The 25,563-nt window shown below is 40.0% G+C and overlaps 1 protein-coding gene and 3 long non-coding RNA genes across 4 annotated transcripts; 2 read left to right on the forward strand and 2 right to left on the reverse strand.

Annotated features, from left to right (window-relative positions):
- Positions 1–3,083: 3,083 nt before the first annotated feature.
- Positions 3,084–3,539, forward strand: LOC122774328. Its single transcript, XR_006360985.1, has 2 exons — positions 3,084–3,241; positions 3,461–3,539. It is a non-coding gene; the product is annotated as an uncharacterized LOC122774328 (long non-coding RNA).
- A 249-nt stretch (positions 3,540–3,788) lies between these two features.
- Positions 3,789–5,542, forward strand: LOC122774327 (hepcidin antimicrobial peptide). Its single transcript, XM_044033476.1, has 3 exons — positions 3,789–4,199; positions 4,323–4,403; positions 5,238–5,542. The coding sequence occupies exons 1-3, from the start codon at positions 4,113–4,115 to the stop codon at positions 5,355–5,357; spliced, it is 288 nt and encodes a 95-aa protein (XP_043889411.1). The 5' UTR covers positions 3,789–4,112; the 3' UTR covers positions 5,358–5,542.
- A 386-nt stretch (positions 5,543–5,928) lies between these two features.
- LOC122775308 lies at positions 5,929–10,081 on the reverse strand. The gene is made up of 3 exons (XR_006361083.1): positions 9,585–10,081; positions 7,834–7,953; positions 5,929–5,958 (listed from the first exon to the last, which is right to left on the reverse strand). It is a non-coding gene; the product is annotated as an uncharacterized LOC122775308 (long non-coding RNA).
- Positions 10,082–12,499: 2,418 nt separating this feature from the next.
- On the reverse strand, positions 12,500–18,466 carry LOC122775001. The gene is made up of 5 exons (XR_006361050.1): positions 18,437–18,466; positions 17,304–18,299; positions 13,702–13,758; positions 13,400–13,534; positions 12,500–13,031 (listed from the first exon to the last, which is right to left on the reverse strand). It is a non-coding gene; the product is annotated as an uncharacterized LOC122775001 (long non-coding RNA).
- Positions 18,467–25,563: the final 7,097 nt, after the last annotated feature.

The raw sequence follows: 25,563 nt of genomic DNA on the forward strand, positions 1-25,563 counted from the left end.
ACATTTTTGTCCTTAAGGTGATGAAAGTAACCATTTGTTTTTTTTACACAGTGTTTGTTCCCACACATCTTAGGAACAGACTTCCACATTTTTGGAAATGTAAATTTTTAATATTTGACAAACATTAGGCCATATGTAAAATGACAAAGGAATGTGTAACATCAAAAATGTTTTTGTAAAATTTGAATAGGTTTTATAGAGAAACAATTTGTATGTGTAACGTTAGTATTTTCTTGTAAAAATTAAAACATTTTGTTAAAGTTTTTAGTTTTTTGGTCCATATAATGTCATAAAAAATAGAAAAATTATTCAGTTTTAATGATTTTTGTCATATAGAGCATGAAAGAAAATCTTCACATTTAAGAAGCTGAAAAATTACAGAAACTGGTTTTAAAACTACTTGACGATTACTTTAGTAAATTGGTAAATCATTGCAGTTGTGATATTTTATGTTTATATAATTTTAGTTAGTTTGGTGGTTTTTCTTGATATTAAATCATATCGTGAGAATTATTGTGGTCAGATTAATGGAGACTGGTAATATTTGTCTCTGTGTTTGTCAACAGCAAAGCTCAGCAGACGGACGGAGGGACGGAGGGACAGGCGTCTGAGTGTCTGTGTCTCTGTTTGACGTCGCTGATCTCTGATCTCATGTCCCGCTCTGATTGGGACACACGGACGTTTTCTCCACCACAAACATGTAAGAGGTCTTTGAACACACAGAGTCGCACAGAGACCAAACTCTTTCACCATGTTTTCACTCACACACTCATCATAACACATTCATCCACGTTTGTTTACAGAAGGAAGAAGCAGAGAACCTGTCGCAGAACCCTGCTGCGGAGCGCCAGCACAAGATTCACAACAAACAAAATCCAAGTCACATTAAGTCGACAATGTTTTAAGAACAAGACAACAATTCCCATGATCCTACACTGCTTCATGACGTCATCAAACTATGTCTTTTGTTGTTGTATTAAATGAGGGAGCCCCTAGTGGCAGAAAGTACATACTGTGCATTTAAGTCTGTGACATCTTTAAGAAAACGTTCACGTCTTTATCTCACTGTTAGACAGACTTTTCCTACAGGAAACAGGTTTTCTCTATGTGGTGTGGTGTGGGAGAGTGAGTGCTTTACAAACTTGAATTTTTCTGTTGAGAAAGTGAAGTTTTCATGTCTCAAAGGTTGACCTGTGTGCAGGTCACACCTCACAGGAGGGTTCAGTTCAGAATCACTGGGTTTGAGTGAAAAACTTACAGAAGGACTCGGAGGAGACGACTGGAAGCTGCAGGCGTTGTGAAGATCTGAGCGAGTGGAACGAGGTGAAGATAATCTGGACACAGGTGAACGTCATTGACAAATGAGGAAGAACAGGACGTAAAACTCACTGAGAGGAGTCGAGCACGAACACAAAATAAAACAGGAAGTAAAGAGGAAAAAAAAAAACTACAAAATAAAACCGGGAAACAGAAACGCTGAAATCATCTTTGGATAGTTCAAGGCACTCCTATATTTTCCAGGAGCGTCAGGAAACAAAAGACCCGTGTAATAAAATCTACGTCAGTTTAAGTCTGCGATATCTACGTCACATGTTCCTGTCTTCATCTGATTGTTAGAGGTCAATCTGAACGAAGGATTGTAAATGCCATAGTCACTAAAATAAGACATTTGAACTTAGTGATGGAGGCAGCAGTGGATCAACAACTCCTGTGTGCTGTAATGTTAAAATCACTGATTTTCTCTTCGAGGTTTGGTGTGGGAGAGTGAGTTGTTTACAAAGTGACAGAAACTTCATATTTTTGGTCAGAAAAGTCGGTCCAACAGTGAGATAAAGCTTCAGAAACAGTGTAGAGTTAAGCTCAAGCAGGGGGCGCTCACAGTGCAGTCCTGTCAGGGAATTCCAGGCTCATTCTTGCTGGGATTGGGATTTACCGGTGTGCTCAGTCACTTCCAGAATTCTGCCCTGAAATTCCACACATGTCGGGGAATTCCCCACAGTCAGAGAGCTCCACACTGCCCCTCTCAGTCTGACGGTGACATTACACTCACGTGACAAGAAAAACTTCACTAAAATGTTTGATGTAAAAAGAGTGTGAGGAGGATTCAGTTCAAAACCTGCTCTGTCCTGCAGGTGTAAGGACAGGGTGGTGCGAGACATGAGGACAGAAGGACAGAAGGACAGGATCGGAGCAAGATGGTGAAACAGGACAGATGAGGGCAACGTCCTCCAGCAGAGCGGCGTCTGCTGAGGTGAATCTGTCCGCCGCGCTGGTGCCGACCTTTGTTTGACCACCAGATTACTGATTACTGACTCACACACAGATCTATAAGCTCTCTCTCTTCACATTTTCACTCTTTTTATTTTTCTCCTTTCTCATCTCACTCATTCATTCACTCTTTAGGATCTCTAGGTTTTTTTTGTCTATGTCATAAACAGCTGAGTCATGCTCAGTGAAACGCTCCACACAAAAACAATGAGTCATGTTTGACCCGAGGCTCCGGTGTCAAACACAAACGCATGACTTCAAGACAAAGTCACGTCAGTAAAAAAAACAACACACGGTACATTCACAATGTTTCAATAAAAACAACAATAATAATATTAATAATTTCACTGTAAAGCTCAAAGTTCTGCAGCCTGAGAACACCTTCACGTCTTTATCTCACTGTTAGACAGACGTTTGTAAACCACTCACTCTCCCACACCAAACCCCACAGAGAAAATCAGTGATTTTAGCTCACAGGGACACAGGAGCTGCTGTGTCGTCTCTGGTGCTAGCTGCTACTGTTAGCATACATGCCCAACAACATATGCTATCATACAGCATTATTTTTAATGCCACATTAGCACGTTAGCATATAATTTGCCTACGTTGCAGCCTGAGACTCTTAACTTCGCCTTCAGTGAAAGAAACAAAATGGCTGCCAGCAGAGATACAGTACATGTAAATGACCTTAATATGCCACAGTGTATTTTCATGATGTTTCGTTTCCGTGGTTGTTTGTTTTATGAGTGATCTCCTTGAAAGATTGACTTGTTTTCTTTGTTTTACCGTCATTTCCTGTTTTTGGGTTGGTGCTTTTATTTTGATACAGTGTGTAACCGGAAATCAGAAAAAAAAGACGAATCTGCAGATCTGCAGCGTTTGCACGACACAAACGAGTCAATTAAAAGTTAAAAAACATTAAAGAAACGTCAAATTATAAGTTCGTTTAGCACCTGGCTGATAAAGGCACAAGGTTTGTCATCATTTCATTTTAATTTTGTACTTAATGTTTAGAAGTAATGTGATGTCCTTCTATAGTTTGGCTTTGTTTTAATTTATTTTAAGCTAGCAATAACGCTGCTTTGGTGCGATGTAGGGCATGTCTGTCGGTCTGAAAGGGACAATTATTTCAGTTTCTTGATTTGTTATGAACATTATAAAGTTGGTAATAATATTTTTGTTTATTCCATAGCTCTTACGGTGTGTTCAAGGTGTGTTCAGAGTGTGTTTTATTGGAGCAACGTTAACGTTAATAAACCTATGAACCATCAGTTAAGGAGTTCGACCATCATTCAGCCGGGGACGCTACAGTACAAGATACAAAAAGTCTACGATGTCTTTAAGAACACGTTCACGTCTTTATCTCACTGTGACGACTGTAAACCGCTCACTCTCACACACCAAACCCCATAGAGAAAATCAGTGATTTTAGCTGGCGGGGACACAGGAGCTGCTGGTCTACTGCTGCCTCGTGTGGTCACTTTGTGTCACTGAGGTCAATCTGAACAAATGATTTATCAAAATGATTTGATGATGCCAAGTAATACAAAAGAATCCATCAGAGATGTGGGACTTCCACAAAGCAGAAAGGGTGGAAATATTGAGGTCAGAAGTTCCTCCACAGAGTTAGGTAACTGCTGCCAGGAAAGGGGCGGAGCCTTGTTGGAGATGAAGCAACAGCAAAGTGTCTGAGTTTGTATAAAAACTCTGCAGTCTCATCAGAGTCAGTGAAGCAGAGACACGACAGGAAACTGAGCAGCGTCTGACAAACTCAAAGAGTCAAGAGAGAGACTGACCTGACGTCCATGAGGAAGACGACCTCTGACCTCTGACCTCCCGTGAAGATGAAGGCATTCAGCATTGCAGCTGCAGTGACACTCGTGCTCGCCTTTGTTTGCTTCCTGGAAATCTCCGCCGTCCCGTTCACCACGGTGAGAGTCGCACGTTCACTCCCTCTGTGTCTCCATTATTATCATGAATAATATTATTATTATAATTATTATCATTATCATTGACGATATTAATATGTGTGTGTGTGTATGTGTTACTCACAGGTGCAGGAGCTGGAGGAAGCACGAGGAAGAGACAACACTCCAGCTGAGACACACCAGGAGACACCTGTGCACTCACAGATGGTACGTTTCAGGCCATTCAAGCTGCGGCTCGTGGGCCACACGTCACCCGCAAGCAGCCTCTGAGTGGTCCCACCACAAACTGCGTGTCGCCTGCTAAAGTTGTGTTCTGTATAAAATAAGGTCAGACAAATGAAATACATAAAAGAAAGAAAACATTGACTTTAGGGTGCTGACAATTGAAGTTGAAAAAAGAATGTTTTTTTTTATTTTTACTAAATTAAACTAAATTTAATAAGTCATTGTTGACTTCAGTTTAAAATGAACAATATCATGAACTCTGAGTCAAATATGACAAATACACTTATTATTATTTCACTAAAACTCTTAAAGGTTTGATTAAAATATTTATTTGACAGTGAAAAATCATTAAAGTTACAACCTCATTAGGATTCTGTTTGTTTCTTACAGTTTTTATGAACTTTATGACGTGAATGTGCCTGAAAAAATGACTTCAAATGACTTTTTTTCTTAAATATAACATTTTAATCCAAAGAAAGTCTTGTAAAAATAAATAATCTGCCAACGATCTAATTTGAAAGTAACTTGTAAATCTGCAGCCACTTTCAGATGCTAATGTTCTTCAAAATGAGGAGAAATGGGTGTAAAAGTGGACAGAATTGAATAAAGTGGTACACGTTTCTCACAACAAAGAGTTTCTGTTTCCAGTAGAGATTAAATTTAGCTGTAAAATCAGATAAATGAGACAGAGTTTGATATTTTTCTTCTTGAAACTGAATTACTGTGCGAGGAAAAACTATAATATTTTTCTTTTTAGGTATTTACGTGTTTTGATGATGATGATGAAGTGTGTCCATGTGTCCTTCCCCCTCACAGACGCTGAATCATGTCAGACACAGACGCTGGAGTCACATCCACCTGTGCCGCTGGTGCCGCAACTGCTGCGACTCTGACGCCTGGGTTTACTGCTGCAGGACAACCAAAACCTCCAAATAATTAATTTATTATTCTGTGTTTGTGTCAGGAAATGATCTTTGATTGTCTGTGCTGTCATGTTTTACATATACATGCACATATGTGTATATATATATATATATATATATATATATATATATATTATGCATAAATGAGGTAAAATTCATGGACTCATGCATTTTGAATAAACAAAGCTGTTGTGTGTATTTCTGTGGTTTGTTTGTAATCCTTTCACCCGGAGGCTGTTCTCAGTTTACTGAGCCAGATTGCGACGCCGTCTTTATCTAAATTAAATCGCTAATAAATAAACACACAAACAAATGTATTCATCACGAAGAAGAAGAAAAAGACAGGTTTTACGCAGCACATGTGACACAGAAATCAGGAGGTATGAAAAGATAAAAGTCAGTTTAATCAGAGCGACGGAGACGATGATAATTCAACAAACACACACTTTATCACACATTTAAGTCCGAGTAACTGACTGAGCTGTTTACATAACATAACATTTCAAACATGAACTAAACGTTTAAAACTTTTCTCTTGTGAAAACAAATTTATATTCTGCTTATTAAGGTTTTAATCTGATTACCTGTGCACCTGCTTCTCTGGCTCCGCCCATCTGGAATATAAAAGAGAAAAATATGAGTTAGCCTCACATCCGATCGTCTCGAAACTTCGTACGTGACGTTGGGAAGCGCGGCCCGGAAAACATCGGCTCGTGGAAACTAAGTCAATGGCACAGCGCCACCTGCTGGCAGCTCTCGCACACTGCAGGTTCAACTTAGAAGTTGTTGTTTTTTAAATTCAGTTTATTTTAAAGGGACAACGCACATGAATCAACATTTAGAGTTTAAACTTACATGCACATGTGTGCATTTAGAGCTTGAAATGTATAAGCGTTCCAGAGTTTGTGAGAATTTTCATTTGTTATCGTCCATGAAAACAATATTATATAAATGTGTGTGTGTAGAACAGTCTTATCTCTCTCTCTCCTTCACTGAAACACCATTTGCATTTAGATCAGCGTCTGCTCGCCGAGTGTCAGCGTGTGAGTCGATACGGCGGCGGCTGCTGTTAAGAAGAATGGATGAAGGCGCTAATGAAGGTGAACCGCCAACACACACACGCCGTCTGGCCCCTCCCCCACACCCACCACTGCTCCACCCACCAGCCCACAGCACCTGCACTCGTTAGTTTTAATTAACAGAGGAGAGCTGCTCTACACTAACACTCAGTCAGTAGCAGGACTGGATTATTAAAGGAATAGTTCTTGTTTTGTTGTAATTAAGTTCACATGAGGTACAGACACAGCCTGAGACTCACTCTAAGTTCATAAGATCTACGTCAGTTTAAGTCTATGATGTCTTTAAGAACATGTTCACGTCTTTATCTCACTGTTAGACAGACTTTTCCAACACCAAACACAGACACAGGAAGTGCTGATCTACTGCTGCCTCGTGTGGTCACTTTGAGTCACTTGCATAATGGTGAATGATGGATTTCAAATTTAACAAAATGAGACATTTGAACTTAGTGATGGAGGCAGCAGTGGATCAACAACTCCTGTGTGCTGTGATGTTAAAATCACTGATTTTCTCTATGGGGTTTGGTGTGGGAGAGTGAGTGGTTTACAAACTTCAGTTTCCTGTTGGTAAAGTCTGTCCAACAGTGAGATATGAACATGTGACGTAGATGTCGTAGACTCTAACTGACGTAGATTTTATGAGCTTAAAACTGCTGAAACAACACTGGGCTGGGAAAATATGAGGAAGAATAAGGAGCGGAAATATGGAATAATCCTTCTTCTCCAGCAGCAGCAGTAACTGAGGAGGAAACACTCAGATCGATCAAAAGTTTAACTCTAAGCTCCGTTTCTTAAAGTCCTGCAGGAAGTGATTTGGTCACTGGAGAAGAACAGGAAGGCGTTTGCCTGCAGATGTGACGACGTCAGCAGAAAACCTGTCCTCGGGGACTTCCTGCTAATATTTGCCCTCGCTGTAGTGTACACGTATATGTATACATATATATATATACATATACATATATATGTACATATATATATGTATATGTATATATATATATGTGTGTATATATATATATATATATATATATATATACACACATATATATGCATATACAGAGGCGGCTAATCTCAGTCATCCATTACACCAGGACAGGCTTGTTTCAGGCCAGCGAGTCGTCGTGTTGATGGATGTGAATGAATGAATGAATGAATGAGGAGAGTAAGAGAGAGAGACCTTTAAAGGCCGAGGACAGATTAAGTTAAGTCTTCTAAAGTATTAAAGGTTTACATGAACATGCACTGATGCGTGATCTCAGCCCATGAGTGTAAGTCAGTGTCAGACCTGGACCAGGAGAGGATTCAGGATTGTGGTTGATATCAGGTGAAATCACTTATTCATGAGACTCTCTCTCTCTCTCTCTCCTGCTGACTCAGCTCTTCACTGATTCTCCACAGCATAAATCAGCAAACCTGAGGTTTGTCCCCCAAACATCCGTCCTCACGTCCACGCGGTGACAGTGGGACACAGCTGGAGGGGGAGACCGGTGGGTGGAGACTTCACCTAAAGAAAAGGTGTGTGTGCGCTCGCTGCTGCGTGACAGAGGAAGAGAGGAGCAGACTTGATTCATTGGTTTGAGTAGTTTAAAAAAAATAAATAAATTAAAACAAGTCACTGTGATTTTTCAGCTTCTTAAATGTGAATATTTTCTGATTTCTTTGCTCCATGAAACAAAGAAATCATTAAAAACGGACTCATTTTAAGTTTGTGGACAAAAAGAAAGACGTTTGAGAACATCATCATTTCCAGAGTTTGACAAACACTCATCCATTTTAGAACATTTCCTGGACCAAAAGGACATTTTCAGTGTATTGATGGAAAATAAAGGAGAAATGAATCGATGATGAAAATAACTCGGCGTCGCAGCTCTAACGATCGTCACTGATAAAGAAACTTTTTTCACCAGTTAAAACAGATCGATTATTGATCCAAATAGTGAAATAATTGTGTTACAGCAGTAGTTTCAGGTCCTTTACAGCAGAAATAAAAACAACACATTTATATATCTATATCTATAAACCAGCCTCTTCTTTTCTTTTTGCACGTTTTTAAAAATGACACCTCTTCAAACCCACAGCAGTATTTTTCTTTAATCTCTTCTTAGATGGTAATCAGTTTGTAAATCAGTGCAGTGTCAGGGAAAGTGTTTGGATCACTCTGCTTTAATCTGTGAGACGGCGGCGGCGGCGGAGTGGTGGACTTGTTCTGCGGCTCACGCTCATCTGGAGTGGATTTATGTTTTAAGGGAGAAGGCGAAGAATAAAGAGATATTACACCAGGAGCAGCGAGAGCGTGACAGAACCAAGAGGCTCACAGCCGTAATTCTCTCTCTTCTTTATGATTCATACATGGATTATATTTTAAAAAAGAACGGAATAGATGATGCATTTACTACTGTGACATACTTATTATTATTATTATTATTATTGTTATGTTTAAAAGATTCACCACATCTCAGATTCCAGCTCCGGACATCACATGACTCAGTTTGTTTACGCTGCCATGTTGGCAGGAAAATGAGACAACACCAGTGCTGGTTTTAAGTCCGTTCACTTTAGTCACTTTAAATCCACGTCAACTGACACACTGGAGATCTGTGATCCTTACACCGCCCCCTGGTGGCGCCCCCATACTTTCACCGGTTTGAAAATGTTATTAAGACAAGTAAATATGAAAGTTGAGGCGACAAAATAAGACATTTGAACTTCGTGATGGAGGCAGCAGTGGATCAACAACTCCTGTGTGCTGTGATGTTAAAATCACTCATTTTCTCTCTGGACTTTGGTGTGGGAGAGTGAGTGGTTTACAAACTTAGTTTCCTGTTGGAAAAATCTGTCAAACAGTGAGATAAAGACGTGAACATGTGACGTAAATATCGTAGAAATCTCGTTTTACCTCCTGTCCTCCGCTCACAGCAAGGGGTTCAATGTCTCATGCTGGCTCTTACCAGCAGGGGGCACTAATAGCTCAGTGTGTATGTGTCAGTCCCTCACACAACCCCAGTTAACTGAGAAGTGTGAGAGCACAAAGTGCAGCACATTGGCAGAAATTAATGTCATGGAAAATGCAGTGACTCCCATGTTGCTGTGTGTGTGTGTGTGTGTGTGTGTGTGTGTGTGAGCTCAGATGATGTGACGGATCGAGCCACTCAGGCCTTTGATACCTTTGTTTCCCGGGGCTTGTTTGTCCAGACCGGTGTGTGGACATGAAGATGAATGGCTGCTCCTCCTTCCTGGTCTGTCGTCTGTCTCTGATCCGTCCTCTCACTGATCCAAGGTCAGCCAGACACACACACAGTCACGGAGATGGGAATGCAGACCTGGGAGACAGCGGGGTCTGTCTGTGTGTGTGTGTGTGTGTGTGTGTCAGGCAGTCTGCAGTCAAAGCTACATGACTTGGGTGTGAGCAGCTCTGCCCTCTGAGTGTCCTCACTGTGTGTGTGTGTGTGCGTGCGGGAGTGTGTCCAGGAATAAAAGACGTGACAAACAGTTCAGATGTCATCAGCGTGCTGCTGAGACACAGCCTGTCAACATGCTGTGTGTGTTTGGCCCACCTGCAGTTCAAGGCATAGTTCTGGTGTGGTTGTGTGTGTGTGAGAGCGCCCCCTGGTGTGCTGCCTGTGTCACAACCAGACTGACACACAAAAGAAAATAACAGATTTCAGCCACTGAACAAAGAGAGGTTTGTGAACTCACTCCCACCCACACCAAACCTCATAGAGAAAATCAGTGATTTTAACATCACAGCACACAGGAGTTGTTGATCCACTGCTGCCTCCATCACTAAGTTCAAATGTCTTATTTTGTCACTTCGGCATGTGACGTCATTTGCTCAGATTGACCTCAGTGACACAAAGTGACCACACGAGGCAGCAGTAGATCAGCAGCTCCTGTGTCACCGCTAGCTAAAATCACTGATTTTCTTTACGGACTTTGGTGTGGGAGAGTGAGTGGTTTACATTACTTTTACCTTGTGTCCACAACGGCAGCCAGGCTTTCGCTGATGGGCTGTTGATTGGCTGTTTCATCAATTAATTAGCTGTTTGGGCGATTGCTGATAGTTTGTTGACACCTTGGTTATTGATTATTTAGTTGGTTATTGATAGGCTGGTTGGTTGGTTGGTGGAAGGTAGGGCTGCCAAGATTATTTGACTTACATTACATTACATGTTATTTAGCAGACACTTTTATCCAAAGCAACTTACAATGGAATTGAGTACAATCAGCCAGGGGTGCAATCGAACTTGCGACCATGATGTCTTTCGCACAGGGTACCGGTCTTAACCACTGAGCCACTCCACCCCATTGTGGAGTGTCGCGATTATGTCGACTTTCAAATTTGTCGGCTCCGAATTTAATAATCAATGTAATCGTTTGTTTTTCGAAGCTTTGTTTTCCTCTCAAAACTGCCGCTGCGCCTTCCGCTGTCTTGTCTGCCTTTCACACTTACGCAGTAGTGGTAATCGGGGTCAGCCGTGATGTCACCAGAAAAGTTATGCCCAAACTAGCCAGTAGCATGGCTAGCCGGCAATGGCGCTTGAAAGTTTTGAAGCGTTTACCAAAATAAAAGAAGAATGTGCAATGCAAAATCCGCAAGACTTTCCTTCCATGGCAGTACGACGGTGATGCACGAGCATCTGAAAAGGAAGCACATGTCACTGATTTAATTTCTGACATAGAGGGACAGTCGTCTCGGTAAGCTAGTTAGCTGGTAAAATTAACATCAACAGTGAGCTACTTACTTATAGCTGTAAAATATTAATATTAAGGATGACGATTTCATTAGCCTTAGCACACGTGTTTGCTGGAACGTTATAATAGCTGAACGCTAATGTTTCATAATATATATTCATAGTGCTTAGTTTTTGGTTCTATTTACAATGCACTAAACATTTACAGCTAATAATGTTAAAGGCCAGAGTTGTGCCTTCATTTTATTTTTCATCACATTAAAAAATGTCAGAAATGCTGCTACAAGCTGCAAAGTTCATTCAAATTTGAATGAACTATCTTCTTATTGGTCTTTATATTTAGTTAGCACATACCTTTTCCACTTCAAGCTGGAAGCTAATGATGGTGCAATAAGCTGCAATTTACGTATGATCCGATTAGTCGACTAATCGCAAAAATAATCGGTGACGAGTCGATTAACGAAATAATCGTTTGTGGCAGCCCTAGTGGAAGGTGACGTTGTCTTACTCACACACGATTATTATAACTCATTGAAATTCCCTGGTCTCCATCACCTGTGGCTGCAGCAGATTCCCGTCACTCCCACAGTCTCCTGCTGCGGCAGCACAATCACACGTGCCTCTCACAGACAGAGACGCTGCATTTCTCCGAGCTCTTACAAACCACAAGTCAACGCTGTTTGAGGGTCGTGTTATCATTTTTTAACATCATGTTTATTTCTAGATTGAGAAGAAAAAGCACATTTCTTCCAGCGATTGCTCTGAACAAACACATTCAGACTGTGTGTATGTGTATGTGTGTGAGCCTCATGAGTGCACTGTATAAATGTCACTACATCATCTCTTTGTGGATGCGGCTGAGTAAGTATAGCTCAGAAAAATCAATGTTGTGCCCCATGAGCGTAACATAAAACCATATTCCATTGTTTTATTATTACTTCAAACATGTTAGCTGAGCTTCAGACTTAAAGAGATATATCAAAAAAAAAAAATGTGGTTGTAATATGAGGCACTGACACATAGTCAAAGCTGATTGAGATGTGAGCGCCCCCTATTGATCCCCTGCAACAGGAAACAGCGTTAAGACAACCTTGTTCACTCTCAGTGAAAACATGGCTGCCAGAAGGAAAAAAAAAACCCTGATTTTAACCAATTAACAAAAGACTTGCATCATAAAATCTAAGATATCTAACTCTACAATATCTTTATGAAACCACTCACTCTCCCACACCAAACCCCATAGAGAAAATCAGTGATTTTAACATCACAGCACACAGGAGTTGTTCATCCACTGCTGCCTCTATCACCAAGTTCAAATGTCTTATTTTGTATTATTCTGCATTTGAAATCCTTTGCTAAGATTGACCTCAGTGACACAAAGTGACCACACGAGGCAGCAATAGACGAGCTACGAGCTAAAATCACTTAATGTCTCTATGAAAGCATGATGAAATTATGTCTATATTATGTAATTATGTCTATATTATCTAACTGACATGACCGAAATAAACATATAAATAAATGACTTTGGTGAAAGTGAAAGACGCAGCAGATTCCGGCCGACGGCAGCAATTATTAGGAAATCCCTTAAATAAAACAGTCCCATGTGAACTGTTTTCATTAATTCTTGGTTCCGTCTTTGTTATTTTTTCGTGTTTTATCCGACAGTTGAGGACATTGTGCTGCTGTTTTCTCCAGGTGTCCCACAGTGTAAAATCCAGGGTTGGACACAATCACCTTGCACCAATTTGACAGCAATTAAATTTTTACACATCAGCAATTAAAACATGCCTTTTCTCTGGTCCGCTGCTCTCGTTGAGTTAATGGGCCTTGTCTGTCCGTCGCCTCCTCTCCGACCTCGCCTGCATCCATCCCTGTTGGCTCCGCCCACTCCTCTGCTGACCCGGGCCGCTCACGTTCCTGCAGGACACGATCCAGTGGGACACACCGGGTTCTGTTCATTTCATGCCTTTCACTCCACAAACTACAAATCTCTCTGCTTCTTTTTTTTCTCTCACTCTGTTTCTATTCACTGTCGCTGTGATGTCACTTCCTGTCTGTCAGTGTTTGCTTTGTTCCTTTTCTAGGGCCACGTTTTTTTTCATTAAGTTTCTATTGTTTTTCAGCTAATTAAACTTGAAAATGTTCTAGTTTCTTTGCTCCATAAAACAGAGAAATCATTAAAAATGATGAATTTCAAAAAGTTGTTGATTAATTGAGAAAATAATGGATGATGAAAGTAATCGTTAGTTACGGCCCTGTTACAGTGTACTCCCTCTTTCACACACCTTTGATCTGTCCACACTTCCATCCCTTTTCTTTTCTTTCTTTCCATCTTCTCCAAATCCGTGTGCTTCATTAGCAGTGAGCAGCACGTTTCCCGCGGCCGAGTCGCGATGCTGCATTCAAATATGCTTCAGAATCTGTCGTGCAGAAACATCACAAGACATAAATATTTATTCTCTACTCATCTTTGCTGCAGCCGCTCTGTCTGTCATGCATTATTTTTGCTCATTTATTTTTCCTCTGACTGATTTAGCTCAGTTTTTCACCTGCTGAGGTGAGAAAAAAAAATATTAAAAGACCTCACCTGTTAATGAATTTATTATTTTACACGTCTTCCCAGTTATCGCTGTTATGTCGTGGCCTTAAAAAGAAAGAAAATATAAATGATCTTTACCAACACTGAGACAGAAGTGATTACATTTTGCCCGCTTGTTCAAATTTTCACTAAAATTCACTCCTGATAGATAATTTACTCATTAAGCCAGAACCTGAAGGAAAGAACAAAACACACAAAGCAACCTCAACAATTATAAGACCCCTACGGCAAAAATACTGATTAGAATATTCCTCCTCTTATTCTGTAAAAGGGAAAGAGTTTACATGTATTACAAATGTCACTGTGTGTGTGTGTCTAGAGCTCAAGCACAACAGGCAGCCATGTTTTTACCATCAGTGATTTATCAGTGATCACAGCACACAGGAGTTTTTGATCCACTACTACCTCCATCACTAAGTTCAAATGTCTGATTTTGTATTATTCGGCATTGAAAGTAGACCAGCAGCTCCTGTGTCCCCGCAAGCTAAAATCACTGCTTTTCTCTATGGGGTTTGGTGTGGGAGAGTGAGTGGTTTACAAACTTCAGTTTCCTGTTGGTAAAGTCTGTCTAACAGTGAGATAAAGACGTGAACATGTTCCAAAGACATCATGGACTCAAAGTGGCATAAATCTTATTACACTTAGTCTTTAGTTAAATGGCTAAATAGCTGCTGGTCAGCTGCTGCCTCGTGTGGTCACTTTGCAGCATGTACGGCATTTGTTTTTACTTTAAACCACAACAATCCCCTTAAATCAAACAACATTCAATAATAATTTAATATATATAGCAGTTTTATTTTGGTTGGTCGCGCTTATCCTTATTGTTGAGTCACTCTGGCTCTCACTGGTCACCACACACACACACAGGCTTCCTGCCCGCTGTGAAATGGTGAGGAGCCAAAACAAGTGAGCGGCTGATGAACACAGTTGAACACCGACGAAGCCCCGAGAGTGCCAGATGTTTTTCTCTGCAGTTGGCGAGTGACAGTATGGACGGAGCGCCGGTGAATACTGGACGCCTTTCAACAGGTGGTGAGAACGAGAGCTGCAGCATCTGCACGGACGTGTGTGTGTGTGTCTGTGTGTGAGCAACGTTTGGCACTGGTTTGTCCGAACACATTATCCATGTGATAAATCCACCGTTTCTCAGTCAAAAAACTCCTCACACCTTTAATTTCAGCATCTCCAAAATGAACATTTGTCGAGCTGCAGCGAATACAGATGTGCGTCAGTTTGAAATGTAAATAAATAATTAGAGTGCCTGCAATACAAAGCAATGAGAACTCCCAAGAGTTCTATTGTTATTGTTCCACGTTTCTTCTTGGGGCGGGAAAAAACACCCACACATCCTATATCAAAACAACTGGTGTGCTGTGACTTTTCTAAGCATTTCGAGTAACCATGGCAACAAAAATCGCAAAGAATTTCCACATATGCATGAATGAGAAACGCTTGAAACAATTACCTGATCCCAATTTGGAGCCTCACAGTGTCGTCATACTTTAACGTAGCGATGTGGTTTAAACTTTAAACGGGTCTCAAGACTTGGGACTTTTCTCACCTAAATCAATGTTTTCATAAATATTACGGTTTTTAAACAATCGCAGTTTACTTTTTTTGAATGTTTTCAGATTTTATAATGTGTGTGTATTGTGCTATTGCGTTACTGGCACACTCTAGCTAAAGAAAAAGCTAAACAAACTCTTCTCCTGCCCACTATTTCCAACCTACGTTTAACGTGTTAAATTATATCGCCTTTTGATTACTTTTTTTTACATGTAACCGAAATAAAAGACATTCATTCTAAGCGTTCATCTGTCCGATCCAGTGATGCAGATTGTATGGTATGACGTTCCAAATAATGGCAGTAAACTAAACCTTGATTTGTAAATTCTCCCCCGTACATAGACGCCTTCAAACTAAAATTAATTCCTCTGTACTCAAACTGAAATTCATTCTGCTTTCACTTATTAAAACTAAATTATGGCAACATCTATTTAACAACCGCTTCCAATTAATTTGCCAAGAATTTTATTAAAATAACATGAATTTAAATTTAGTTATAGCTTCAGTGGAAGTGAAATTCATGTCTGAACTCTCTCAGAAGGAGAAAACAGTTTGTAAGACACGAAGAAAAGAATCACATTTATTATTCGTGACTGTCGAGCAAAGACAGTTTAATATCAGCGCGCTGTCAGATTTCCTCTGACGGCCGCATCAAAACAGCACAGCGGGAGAACTGTGCAGGAACGTGGAGCGCAGACCAAGTCCGTTCTGCAGCAGCGGAAAACGGATTCATCATCGAGCCTGGAGATTTAACACCAGGTGACACATTAACACCAGGTGACACGTTAACACCTACACCGTATTTGACCCTGACGGTGAATAAAAGTGACCCTGAGAGGCCACAGTGCCGTGCATTCACGCTGATACGTCAGCGATACCCGCGCCACGCGTTGACATCCAGAGCCCTGCGGCCAAAAGAGAAGAAGTGAAAATGAAAGAGTGAAAACGAGGCAGGCAGACGCAGAGGAGCCGCACGGAGCCCTCTGCTGTCAGGAGTGAATGTCTGAGAGAAATGTGATGGAGGTGAAGTGAGGTCTTTACCAAACTGAGAGGGAAGACGGATGAAGCGGCGTCTTTGACGGACCTAACTCTCCTGAGCAGAAAACACACCGTGGTCACTCAACTCCACTCAAATATTCTTCAACATTCTCTCCACTTAGATGGAGTTTAAATTACACACAGGACAGAAAAATAAACTATTTTGTTTCTTACGGGTAAACTGCAAAAGACGAAACAGATACGTTAAAGGGGTAGTCCAAGTAACGTTCGTCTGACTACATCTGCCTAATAAAAATGTTAAAACTTTAATAGAAATCTGGGTGTCATCTGCATAAAGGTATTGTTTGTTGTGCAGATGTTGAACAGAAGAGTTCCTCAGTGGAGCCCTGAGGAACTCCACACATGACCTGTCCACTCCGACGAGTAGTTACCAAGAAATTTAAAGTTAAATGTTGGATTTTCTTGATGCCATGAATTCTTCAGCGGAAACTATAATAATCAAAACTTAACATTGAAGTCACTTGATTGAAATACTGACTTTGTGGAACAATGTATTAATTAAATATAGTTTGGATGTTGCCATATTTTAGTTTTAATACTGACTGAATTTGTAAATGTAAGATGCCAAATCTGGCATATCTATGGGATTATAGTTTAATATAAATCTGGGTGTCATCAGTATAAACATATTGTGGGGCCCCAGAGTGGAGCCATGAGGAACTCCACGTATGATTTTTGTAGGGATGTCAGTTATCGACCCAATTACCCCTGATATAAGTCCAATATCATGCAACCCTTGATTACATTAGCAATAATAAATAATAATAATTATAATAATAATATTGTATTTTCAGAAATTTCAAAACACTCAAGGTCATTTTACAGGTTTAATTAATAATAAAATGTTAACAGAGTGTAAAATCATGATTATCTAAATATGCTTCTTTAAACAGATTATGTATTCAGATAGGATTTGAAAATGGAACAAGTCAATGTTGTATTTGTAAATGGGCGTGGACTCTGACCTTTAATGATTCAGTGTGTCAGGATGAAGTGGCCGCCGCGCGGCAGAGAGCATGTAAACACTCTTTCACAAGTCTCTCTGTGCCATTTCTTCATTCTTCATTGCTGATTTATGTGAAACTCTTCGCCACCATCTGCAACAAAAAGCTCCCACGTCAATAATAAATCTGATTTTCCTCCATGCCTTAAAGCCATGAATATGGTTTTGAAGGGTTTTCTTTAGGTGAAACGATCAAAACCTCATGTTGGGCCACCAAAATTGTGAATTCACGGTTTATAAAACACAGTTTGAATGTTGTCATATTGTAGTTTTGAGCAGACTGAATTTTGTATGGAACATTCACTTCAAAACTGTAACTGAAAGAGTTATTGTTATAACTGTTTGAATTATTATTATTTGTATTACTTTATCAGAGGAATCGTACGTTTGAGGTCCTAAAACTTATAACTCCACTAAATCAAACTGTTTATGACTGATTATGGTCCCACGCTGAAGACGTCAATGTGGATATATTCAATTTTGAAAAAGCGCCTTTCAAAATTGGCGATTAGGCGCGTGTTTTATTTGAACGCACTCCTCCTGGAGCTTTGGTGCAAACTTGGAATTTACTAAGGTCACTCTGGACATGACAAGGATTGAAAGTTACTGGAAACTTCACTGAATGTTACACGGTATATGTGCGAAGGGGTAGCAAAGTTCTACCGTCTCGCCACAAAACACGAAACTGTTATTACTGCTCTGTACAAGATCCAATCAGTATCAGAGCCATCTCAGAATAGGAGCCATCACAAAAAACACTGTCTATTATTGGTGTTGAATATCATGAGCTATCAGAAAAAGGTGTTGCCATGGCAATGTTTTCAAAGTGGGATGTTTGCAAAAATTACAACCATTGGTCCTGACAACCAAGGGATGGTCACATACTCACGAAACTTGACAGTCGTCAATAATGACACAATTTTCAGTCTGATGTGGGTCACAGGACACCGACACACATCTATGGAGATAATAAGATTAGTTATTGTTATTTTTACTCTTTGTCTATGTCTTCTTTGTTCCATTTTTAGTTTTCCACAGTGAAACTTGTGATTTATTGTCAAGTAAAATTGAAAAGTTGAACAGTGAATGACTCACCGACTTTCCCTGAGAGCACACACACACACACCGAGTGTGCAATTTTTCTGTCAAAAGAAGACAGAAGAATTACCAGGAAAGAAAGGCCTGGCGGAGCAGTGCATCTTGGAGCTAAGCTTTCGGAAGCAGCCATGCAGAAGCGGAGCCTGGAACCAGAATCATACTGCTCCACTGTCAAGAGTCGGTCCAAACCGTGGGGTAAAAGGCCACTGTTGGCCTCGTTACTCAGGCTTAGTGAGTGACACCTGCTGCAGTCCTGGGTTACAGGTGCATGTTGTCCCTTCAGGGCTTCAGTTAGCAGATCAGCCCATCATCCAGCCTGGGAACCAGATGGCGCTTTCATTATCTGATACAGACTGAAGATAGACAGAGATAAACAATAATGTCACAAGATTAGAGTTTGTTATGGATTCCATTTGACGGAACGCACTGAGCAAAAACTACAAGATGTTTTAAAAGATTTGTCAGTGACGAGAAAATATCTCTGAAAACATACAAGGAAAACTAAAAGACAGTAAATAAAATATACACCCAAGTCTACGATAGCTACGTCACATGTTCACATCTTTATCTCCCTGTTAGACAGATTTTTCCAGGAAACTGAAGTTAGCAAACCACTCACTCTCCCACACCAAAGTCCTTGAGGAACCAAAAGAGCCTTGAGGAACTCCACATTTGATTTGTCTGCTCAGATGTGAAGTTACCTTCTGATGCTGTATTCACATCCAATGCGATTTGTTAACTTTGGGAAACTTTCTTGTTTTGTCCACAAACCAAAATTTGCCAGTTTTAATTTTAATTTTAATTCTTTGTGTGTTTTAAAAAAAAAAAAAAAAAATTAAAACAAGTTTCTTTCAGGTTCTGAAATGTAAATATTTTCTGCTTCCTTTGCTCCATATTTCAAATTAATTTAGTAATCCATGAAAGATCCTGCTCACTTTACCACAACTAAACTGGTGAACACGGACATGTTCATCAGACAAATATCTCCTGCTTGTTAAAACACTCATCGAATAGAATTTATGTTCCATTTTAATTCATTATCAATGCTTTCAAGTGACCACAGGGATTTACAGCCTGTGCCATGCTTTGATCTTTATTAAATGTTAACTCAACTTAAAGGCTGTGTTCAAATATATATATGTATATGTATATATACATATATATTTCATTTTTATTTTATTTAATGCTGGTTTCAGGCCGTGGTTGATTTATGGCACAGTTTCTGGGCAAAACCCTTGATGCATAAACAGGACTGCTGATCAGTGTGAATGGGCGTTGTGACCTTTGGAAAATGGAGGCTGTTCACTGTTCTTGCTCCATCTCCTCTTCTTTTTTTCCTCCCGGTGCTTTTAGAAAACTCCTGCCGCAGCAGAAACTCTCTGCACCGTTGTCTTCCAAGTGACCGAATAAAAACAGAAGGACGTGACTATTGTCTGAAGCAACAACACGACGACGACAACAACACGCGGCCTCGACACACTTCTGAATGACGGCCTTCGGTGTGAGCACTTAACAACTCTGTGGAAAAACACCTCACAGATGAAGATAATATCTGTGCTGCCTGGACTGTTATTGTCTCTCAAGGTTCTGCAGTCACTTCACACATCGTCACGGGAAACACAAGTTATTATTCTATTCTCCTCTATTTTATCTCCTAACTATGACTTAGTATCTTATTAATATTAATATAATTACGACTTAGTATCTCATAACTATGAGTTAGTACCTCATAACTATGAGTTAGTACCTCATAACTATGACTTAGTATCTCATAATTATGACTTAGTATCTCATTATTACGACTTAGTATCTCATTATTACGACTTAGTATCTCATTATTACGACTTAGTATCTCATGTTGTGCATCCAACACGCAGAGCCCATGTGATCAAAATGGGCGCTGCTGGACAGAAGTGCTGGAGCGGAATGGACTGCTTGTATTGGAGATTTTAGAGGCAGTCCGACATAATCCGATAATCGTTTTTTGGCTGATATCGGACCGATATCAGATATCAATATCGGATCGGGACATCCCTTATAATTACGATTTAGTAGCTCCTATGACTTAGTATCTCATAATTACGACTCTGGAACCCCTTATTATGACTTAGTATCTCATAATTCCGATTTAGAATTTCATTATTACAACTAAAAAGCACATAATTATGACTTAGAATATCATTATTACAGCTTAGTATCTCGTTATTACGACTTAATTCCACAAATAAACCGGTTTTGAATGACACACAGTGGACCTGTAAGGCACCAGTGCACTAATGTTGCCTCAGTAATCTCCACTACTTTGTCAGATTCATCAATAAGAGCATGTGAATCAATGATGAATCACCACATTCTCCTCCTGATTTAATCTGCAGTCTCTCAGGCTCTTTTCTTTCCTTCCCTGTTAACATTTCCGCTCACTCATTAAGACTTGTCGGGCACGGCATGTTTGAGTTTATTACTTCTTTGCGCGGTTACTTCCTAAACCGCGACGTCGTTACTCAGGCCGATGTGAAACAGTGTGAAGTGAAAATGGATGCTGAGTCGTGGATGCTTTGTCTCGTTTGATAGAGTCGTCTCGACAGGTCAGCAGCTGCTGTTGCCACATAATTCACTCAGAAAACAGATTTGCAGCTCGGCGTGAGTCTCATTTTCATGCACTCGCAAACTTGCATTACTTTTATTATCATCTATTTTGGCATCACGGCCGTGGCAGGACGCCACCTGTTCAAAGGCAGAGGCCAAAATCCAGGAAAAATAAAAGGATCAGGCTGGAAGTTTGAACTTGGACCAACTCCTTTCAACTTCATTTCATGGGAAAAAGTGATGGCACTAATGGTCATGTAATATATAGGTATTATATCCATATATGGTGACATGAGACAAGATGTTAGATTTTGAATATCGTCATCAGATTATGATAAATAATCTGTGATAACTTTTCCTGGTTTCAAAGGCGGTTGCAATGACAATCATCATATTTATGACATTGAATACATTTGTGAAATATATTGAAAAATACATGGATTCGACAAAAATGTATGTGCGACTTAGTATCTCATAAGTGCGACTTAGTATCTAACAATTACGACTTGGTATCTCACAATTACAACTTGGTATCTAACAATTACGACTTGGTATCTCACAACTACGACTTGGTATCTAACAATTACGACTTGGTATCTCACAACTACAACTTGGTATCTAACAATTACGACTTGGCATCTCATAATTACGACTAAGTATCTCGTTACTGTGCCTTAATTCCACAAATAATCCTGTTTTAAATGACACACAGTGGACCTGTAAAGCACCAGTGCACTAACGTTGCATCAGTAACCTATTAGTAGGATATCAGGGAATTCTGAAAGAACCTGCTTAATTTGCAGCAGCGATAAAAAAAAAAAAAAGTTACACAAGGAAACGTGCTCATCCTTTTTAAATTCGCACTTAATTTACATCGTTGAAGGATCTATTAGTGAGTTGCTAAATTGCACTCACTTTATTATACAATGTGACTTTTGTCGATTCCATGTAGTATTTATTTATTATTTTTAACAAGGCAGGAGGACAGATTCCACATCTGTGTTGAGGTGTTGCAGTCAAAGTTGGCAAACACTTCCACACTCGCGTTTGCATTAATTAATGTGTGAAACCAGACTGTGCGTAGAGCGAGCACAAGCTAAAGTGTTTCTGCTCTTTTACACAAATTACAGCAATGCTTGGCAGTTTCGCCACTCAATATGTCAATTACAGCAGCAGCGTGTGGGAATCACAAAGAGATGCTGATGACAGTCCCACTTTGATGAATGATTATACTGGGAATTACTCCAAGTGAAAGTGCAGGAACTGGGACATGAAAGGGTGCTCGTCCTCACTGAAGACACGGCTGCCAGCAGGGACAATGACAAAGATTTTAGCCACTTAACAAAATACACCGCAAATAAAATGGATAAAACTGTAGCATCTTCACTAAATGTTTGCTGCTTTTTCTCACCAAAGTCACACTTTTACAGCTGGAAACTGAAGTTTGTAAACCACTCACTCTCCCAAACCAAAGTCCATAGAGAAAATCAGTGATTTTAACATCACAGCACACAGGAGCTGTTGATCCACTGCTGCCTCCATCACTAAGTTCAAATGTCTTATTTAATCATTTGAAATCTTTTGTTCAGATTATTTGATGTGGGTTAGGGTTGATGTGTCTCTCGCTCATTGACGTAGGTACGCCAAAATTCAAAATGGCTGACTGCCTGTTGAGTTGAGGCCATGGTCACGGTCGACTTTTTTGTTTGTCTTGGTAGATAAGATCTTCTCACCAAGTTTCCGGAAATTCTGTGGAACTCAATTTTGCCTGTTTTCACATTAGGGGGCGCTATAGAGCCCTTGAGCAACACACGGGTCTGGGAACTATGTCAATATTGCATTTTCGCAAAGCCATGGACATAATAATAATATTAAGGATAAAAACAGGTTCCTCGCTCAGATTCGTGCCAGGAGCCGTTCCAGCCCCTGCCATTCGTGGCCAAAAAACTAGTGGAGCTTTGAGGGCCTGTCCCTCCCTCCTGTGGCTTCCACTCACCTTCAGCTGACATCTGTCCATCTTTCCCTCCCTCTGTCTCCCCCTCACACACCTGCCTTTTCACCATTTCCATTGTTTCACCCCCAAATCAATCTTTCTCATTTCGCGCAGAATTGATTTCACCATCTAGTGACGTTGATTCAACCTTACACTCCACTCTCACCTCCTTATCCAGTCCCCTCCTCCTCTGCTCCTCCTCCTCTGCAGAACTGTGTAATATTGTCTTGCTTGGATGTGTCTGGCATCCTTAAGCACCCTGTGCTGCAGAATTGATGCCATGTGTGAGACATTACGAAGGCAGAGCGGCAATTTATTATCACCACAGCAGGATGATGATAGATTACCGAGTCAGTCAGGACGGTCGCGCTTTAATTTTTTTCTTTTTTTTTTTGCGCCAAATTTCTTCAATATCTCGTCGACCAATTATTCCACACCACCACCATCCATCATAAAAATATATTTAAGTAGCGTATTTTTTGATTCCACGTGTGTTTGTGGAAGGTGGTAACATTTATTAACACTATCTGCGTCACAGACACCACAGACTGTCATTTTAGTGATAGGAAGTCTTTCTCCCCAGAAGCAGAGCTGCTCTGACAGCAGAGTTATCACATCTGTGGACCGGTCAGTGAAGCCCTGTGGACAAATGTGAGCTGTGCTGATTCTGGCGGAGAAGGCGAAACACACCAGCAACACGTGTGTGTATATACAGTATATGTCATATATGTCATGTCAAAACCCAGAGGCCCCTTTTTAAAATTCCTCCCTGTAAAAGGTTAAGACGCAGATCCACCACTGTCAAATCCACACACGTCCACATTTAAGTCTACAATATCTTTCAGGACACATTCATGTCTTTATCTCACTGTTAGACTGACTTTTTTCAACAGGAAACTGAAGTTTGTAAACCACTCACGATGATTTCAGCTCACGGGGACACAGGAGCTGCTGGTCTACTGCTGCCTCGTGTGGTCACTTTGTGTCACTGAGGTAAATCTGAATGAAGAATTTCAAATGCCAAATTTGACTGAATAAGACATTTGAACTTAGTGATGGAGGCAGCAGTGGATCAACAACTCTGCTGTGATGTTAAATCACTCATTTTCTCTATGGGGTTTGGTGAATATAACAAAAAAATCATTCAAGCTGAATCATTTTGTGTTTGTGGACAAAAACAAGACATTTGAGAACATCACCATTTCCAGAGTTTGACAAACACAGATCAATATATTTTCCTGACATTTTATGGAGCAAGAAATTGTCGATTAATCGAGAAAATTAGCGTTGCAGTCGCACGTCTTTTGTTTTTGTGTTTTTTTGTGTCATGTGACTTCTACCTCTTTTTGAAAAGCTCTTGTGGTGCAACCATGTGAGCAGTGATCGAGGCTTTTCTACACTACAAAAGCCTGTTAAACACGTACTCACTCACAGAAGAAGAGCTGCTCCATTACATAACAAACAACCGTACCAGTGTGACGGGGGGGGGGCAGATATTGACTCCTTCAACTCGAGCCTCAAACTCTGTTAGAGGAGCGGCTAGGAATGGCCGTGCACACAAATGAGCTGTGATTCCACACTGCAAACCCTGCCGCCCCCCCTTCTAAATATGGGGAATAGATAGTTGATTTGAGAAAACACAGACTATAAACAAGTGAAAGTGACAAAATAAGACGTTTGAAAACATCATTTACATACTGTGATGATTCATTTCTTAAACTGTCCCAGCTAAAAAAAACTTACTAATTTGTTCCTAGCGGCTAAAAATGTCACCATCCCAAAACTGCTGTAAAAATATTTTTTCCACCTTATCCTGAAATATAGATATCACATATTAATAATATTTTAATAATATTTATAATATATAATAATATAATATTTATAATAATAATAATATATTTTTATTATGTTTACACAACTCCACAGTTTTTTTAATCGAACCCCTCAAAAAACTACAATCATTTCCATAAAAACATTTCAAGGAGAATTTGATAATAATTATTAGGCCCTGATATAGCCCAAATGATAGGCAGAAACAATGATTTTGATGCATTTTTTTCCCACTTTAAATAAGTCAATCTTTTAATTTTGCTGTTGATATGATTACCAGTATTTTTGGAATTATCATTTATGATGTGACATGATCCAGTTCTCATGACTAAAAACAGTCTGACAGATGTAGTTGTAGATGTAGTAGCTCATTGTGCATGTAAAATAACTAACTTTATAGATTTAATCACAAAGTAAGAAACAAACAGATACAATTTCTTAAAACAGTACAAACAATCTCACACAATCTGCTCTTGCTATAGAGTATATTACTCTAACAAGACTAAAAACCGCGACACTTTCCCTGTGACTGACGGATCGACAGCTAAGATTGTCCTGTAAACTTCAAATCTGTGTGAAAATCACACTTTAATTCAGTTTGCACTGCAGAGACCGGAGTGCTTTCTGGCGTCAGCTGTAAGTAGACACGCAGATTTATCCCCCTCTCACGTCTCAGCAGCGTCTATACTGATGTACGAGCCAAGACCTGAATCAA

Source organism: Solea senegalensis, linkage group LG9, assembly GCF_019176455.1.
Source record: "Solea senegalensis isolate Sse05_10M linkage group LG9, IFAPA_SoseM_1, whole genome shotgun sequence".
Taxonomy (NCBI): Eukaryota; Metazoa; Chordata; class Actinopteri; order Pleuronectiformes; family Soleidae; genus Solea; species Solea senegalensis.

Excerpts from the sequence above, each read along its gene's own strand:
- LOC122774327 (XM_044033476.1), top strand. The coding sequence starts at position 4,113 with ATGAAGGCATTCAGCATTGCAGCTGCAGTGACACTCGTGCTCGCCTTT. Across the intron at positions 4,200-4,322 it reads CCGCCGTCCCGTTCACCACG|GTGCAGGAGCTGGAGGAAGC; the intron begins GTGAGAGTCGCA and ends TGTTACTCACAG. Across the intron at positions 4,404-5,237 it reads CACCTGTGCACTCACAGATG|ACGCTGAATCATGTCAGACA; the intron begins GTACGTTTCAGG and ends TCCCCCTCACAG.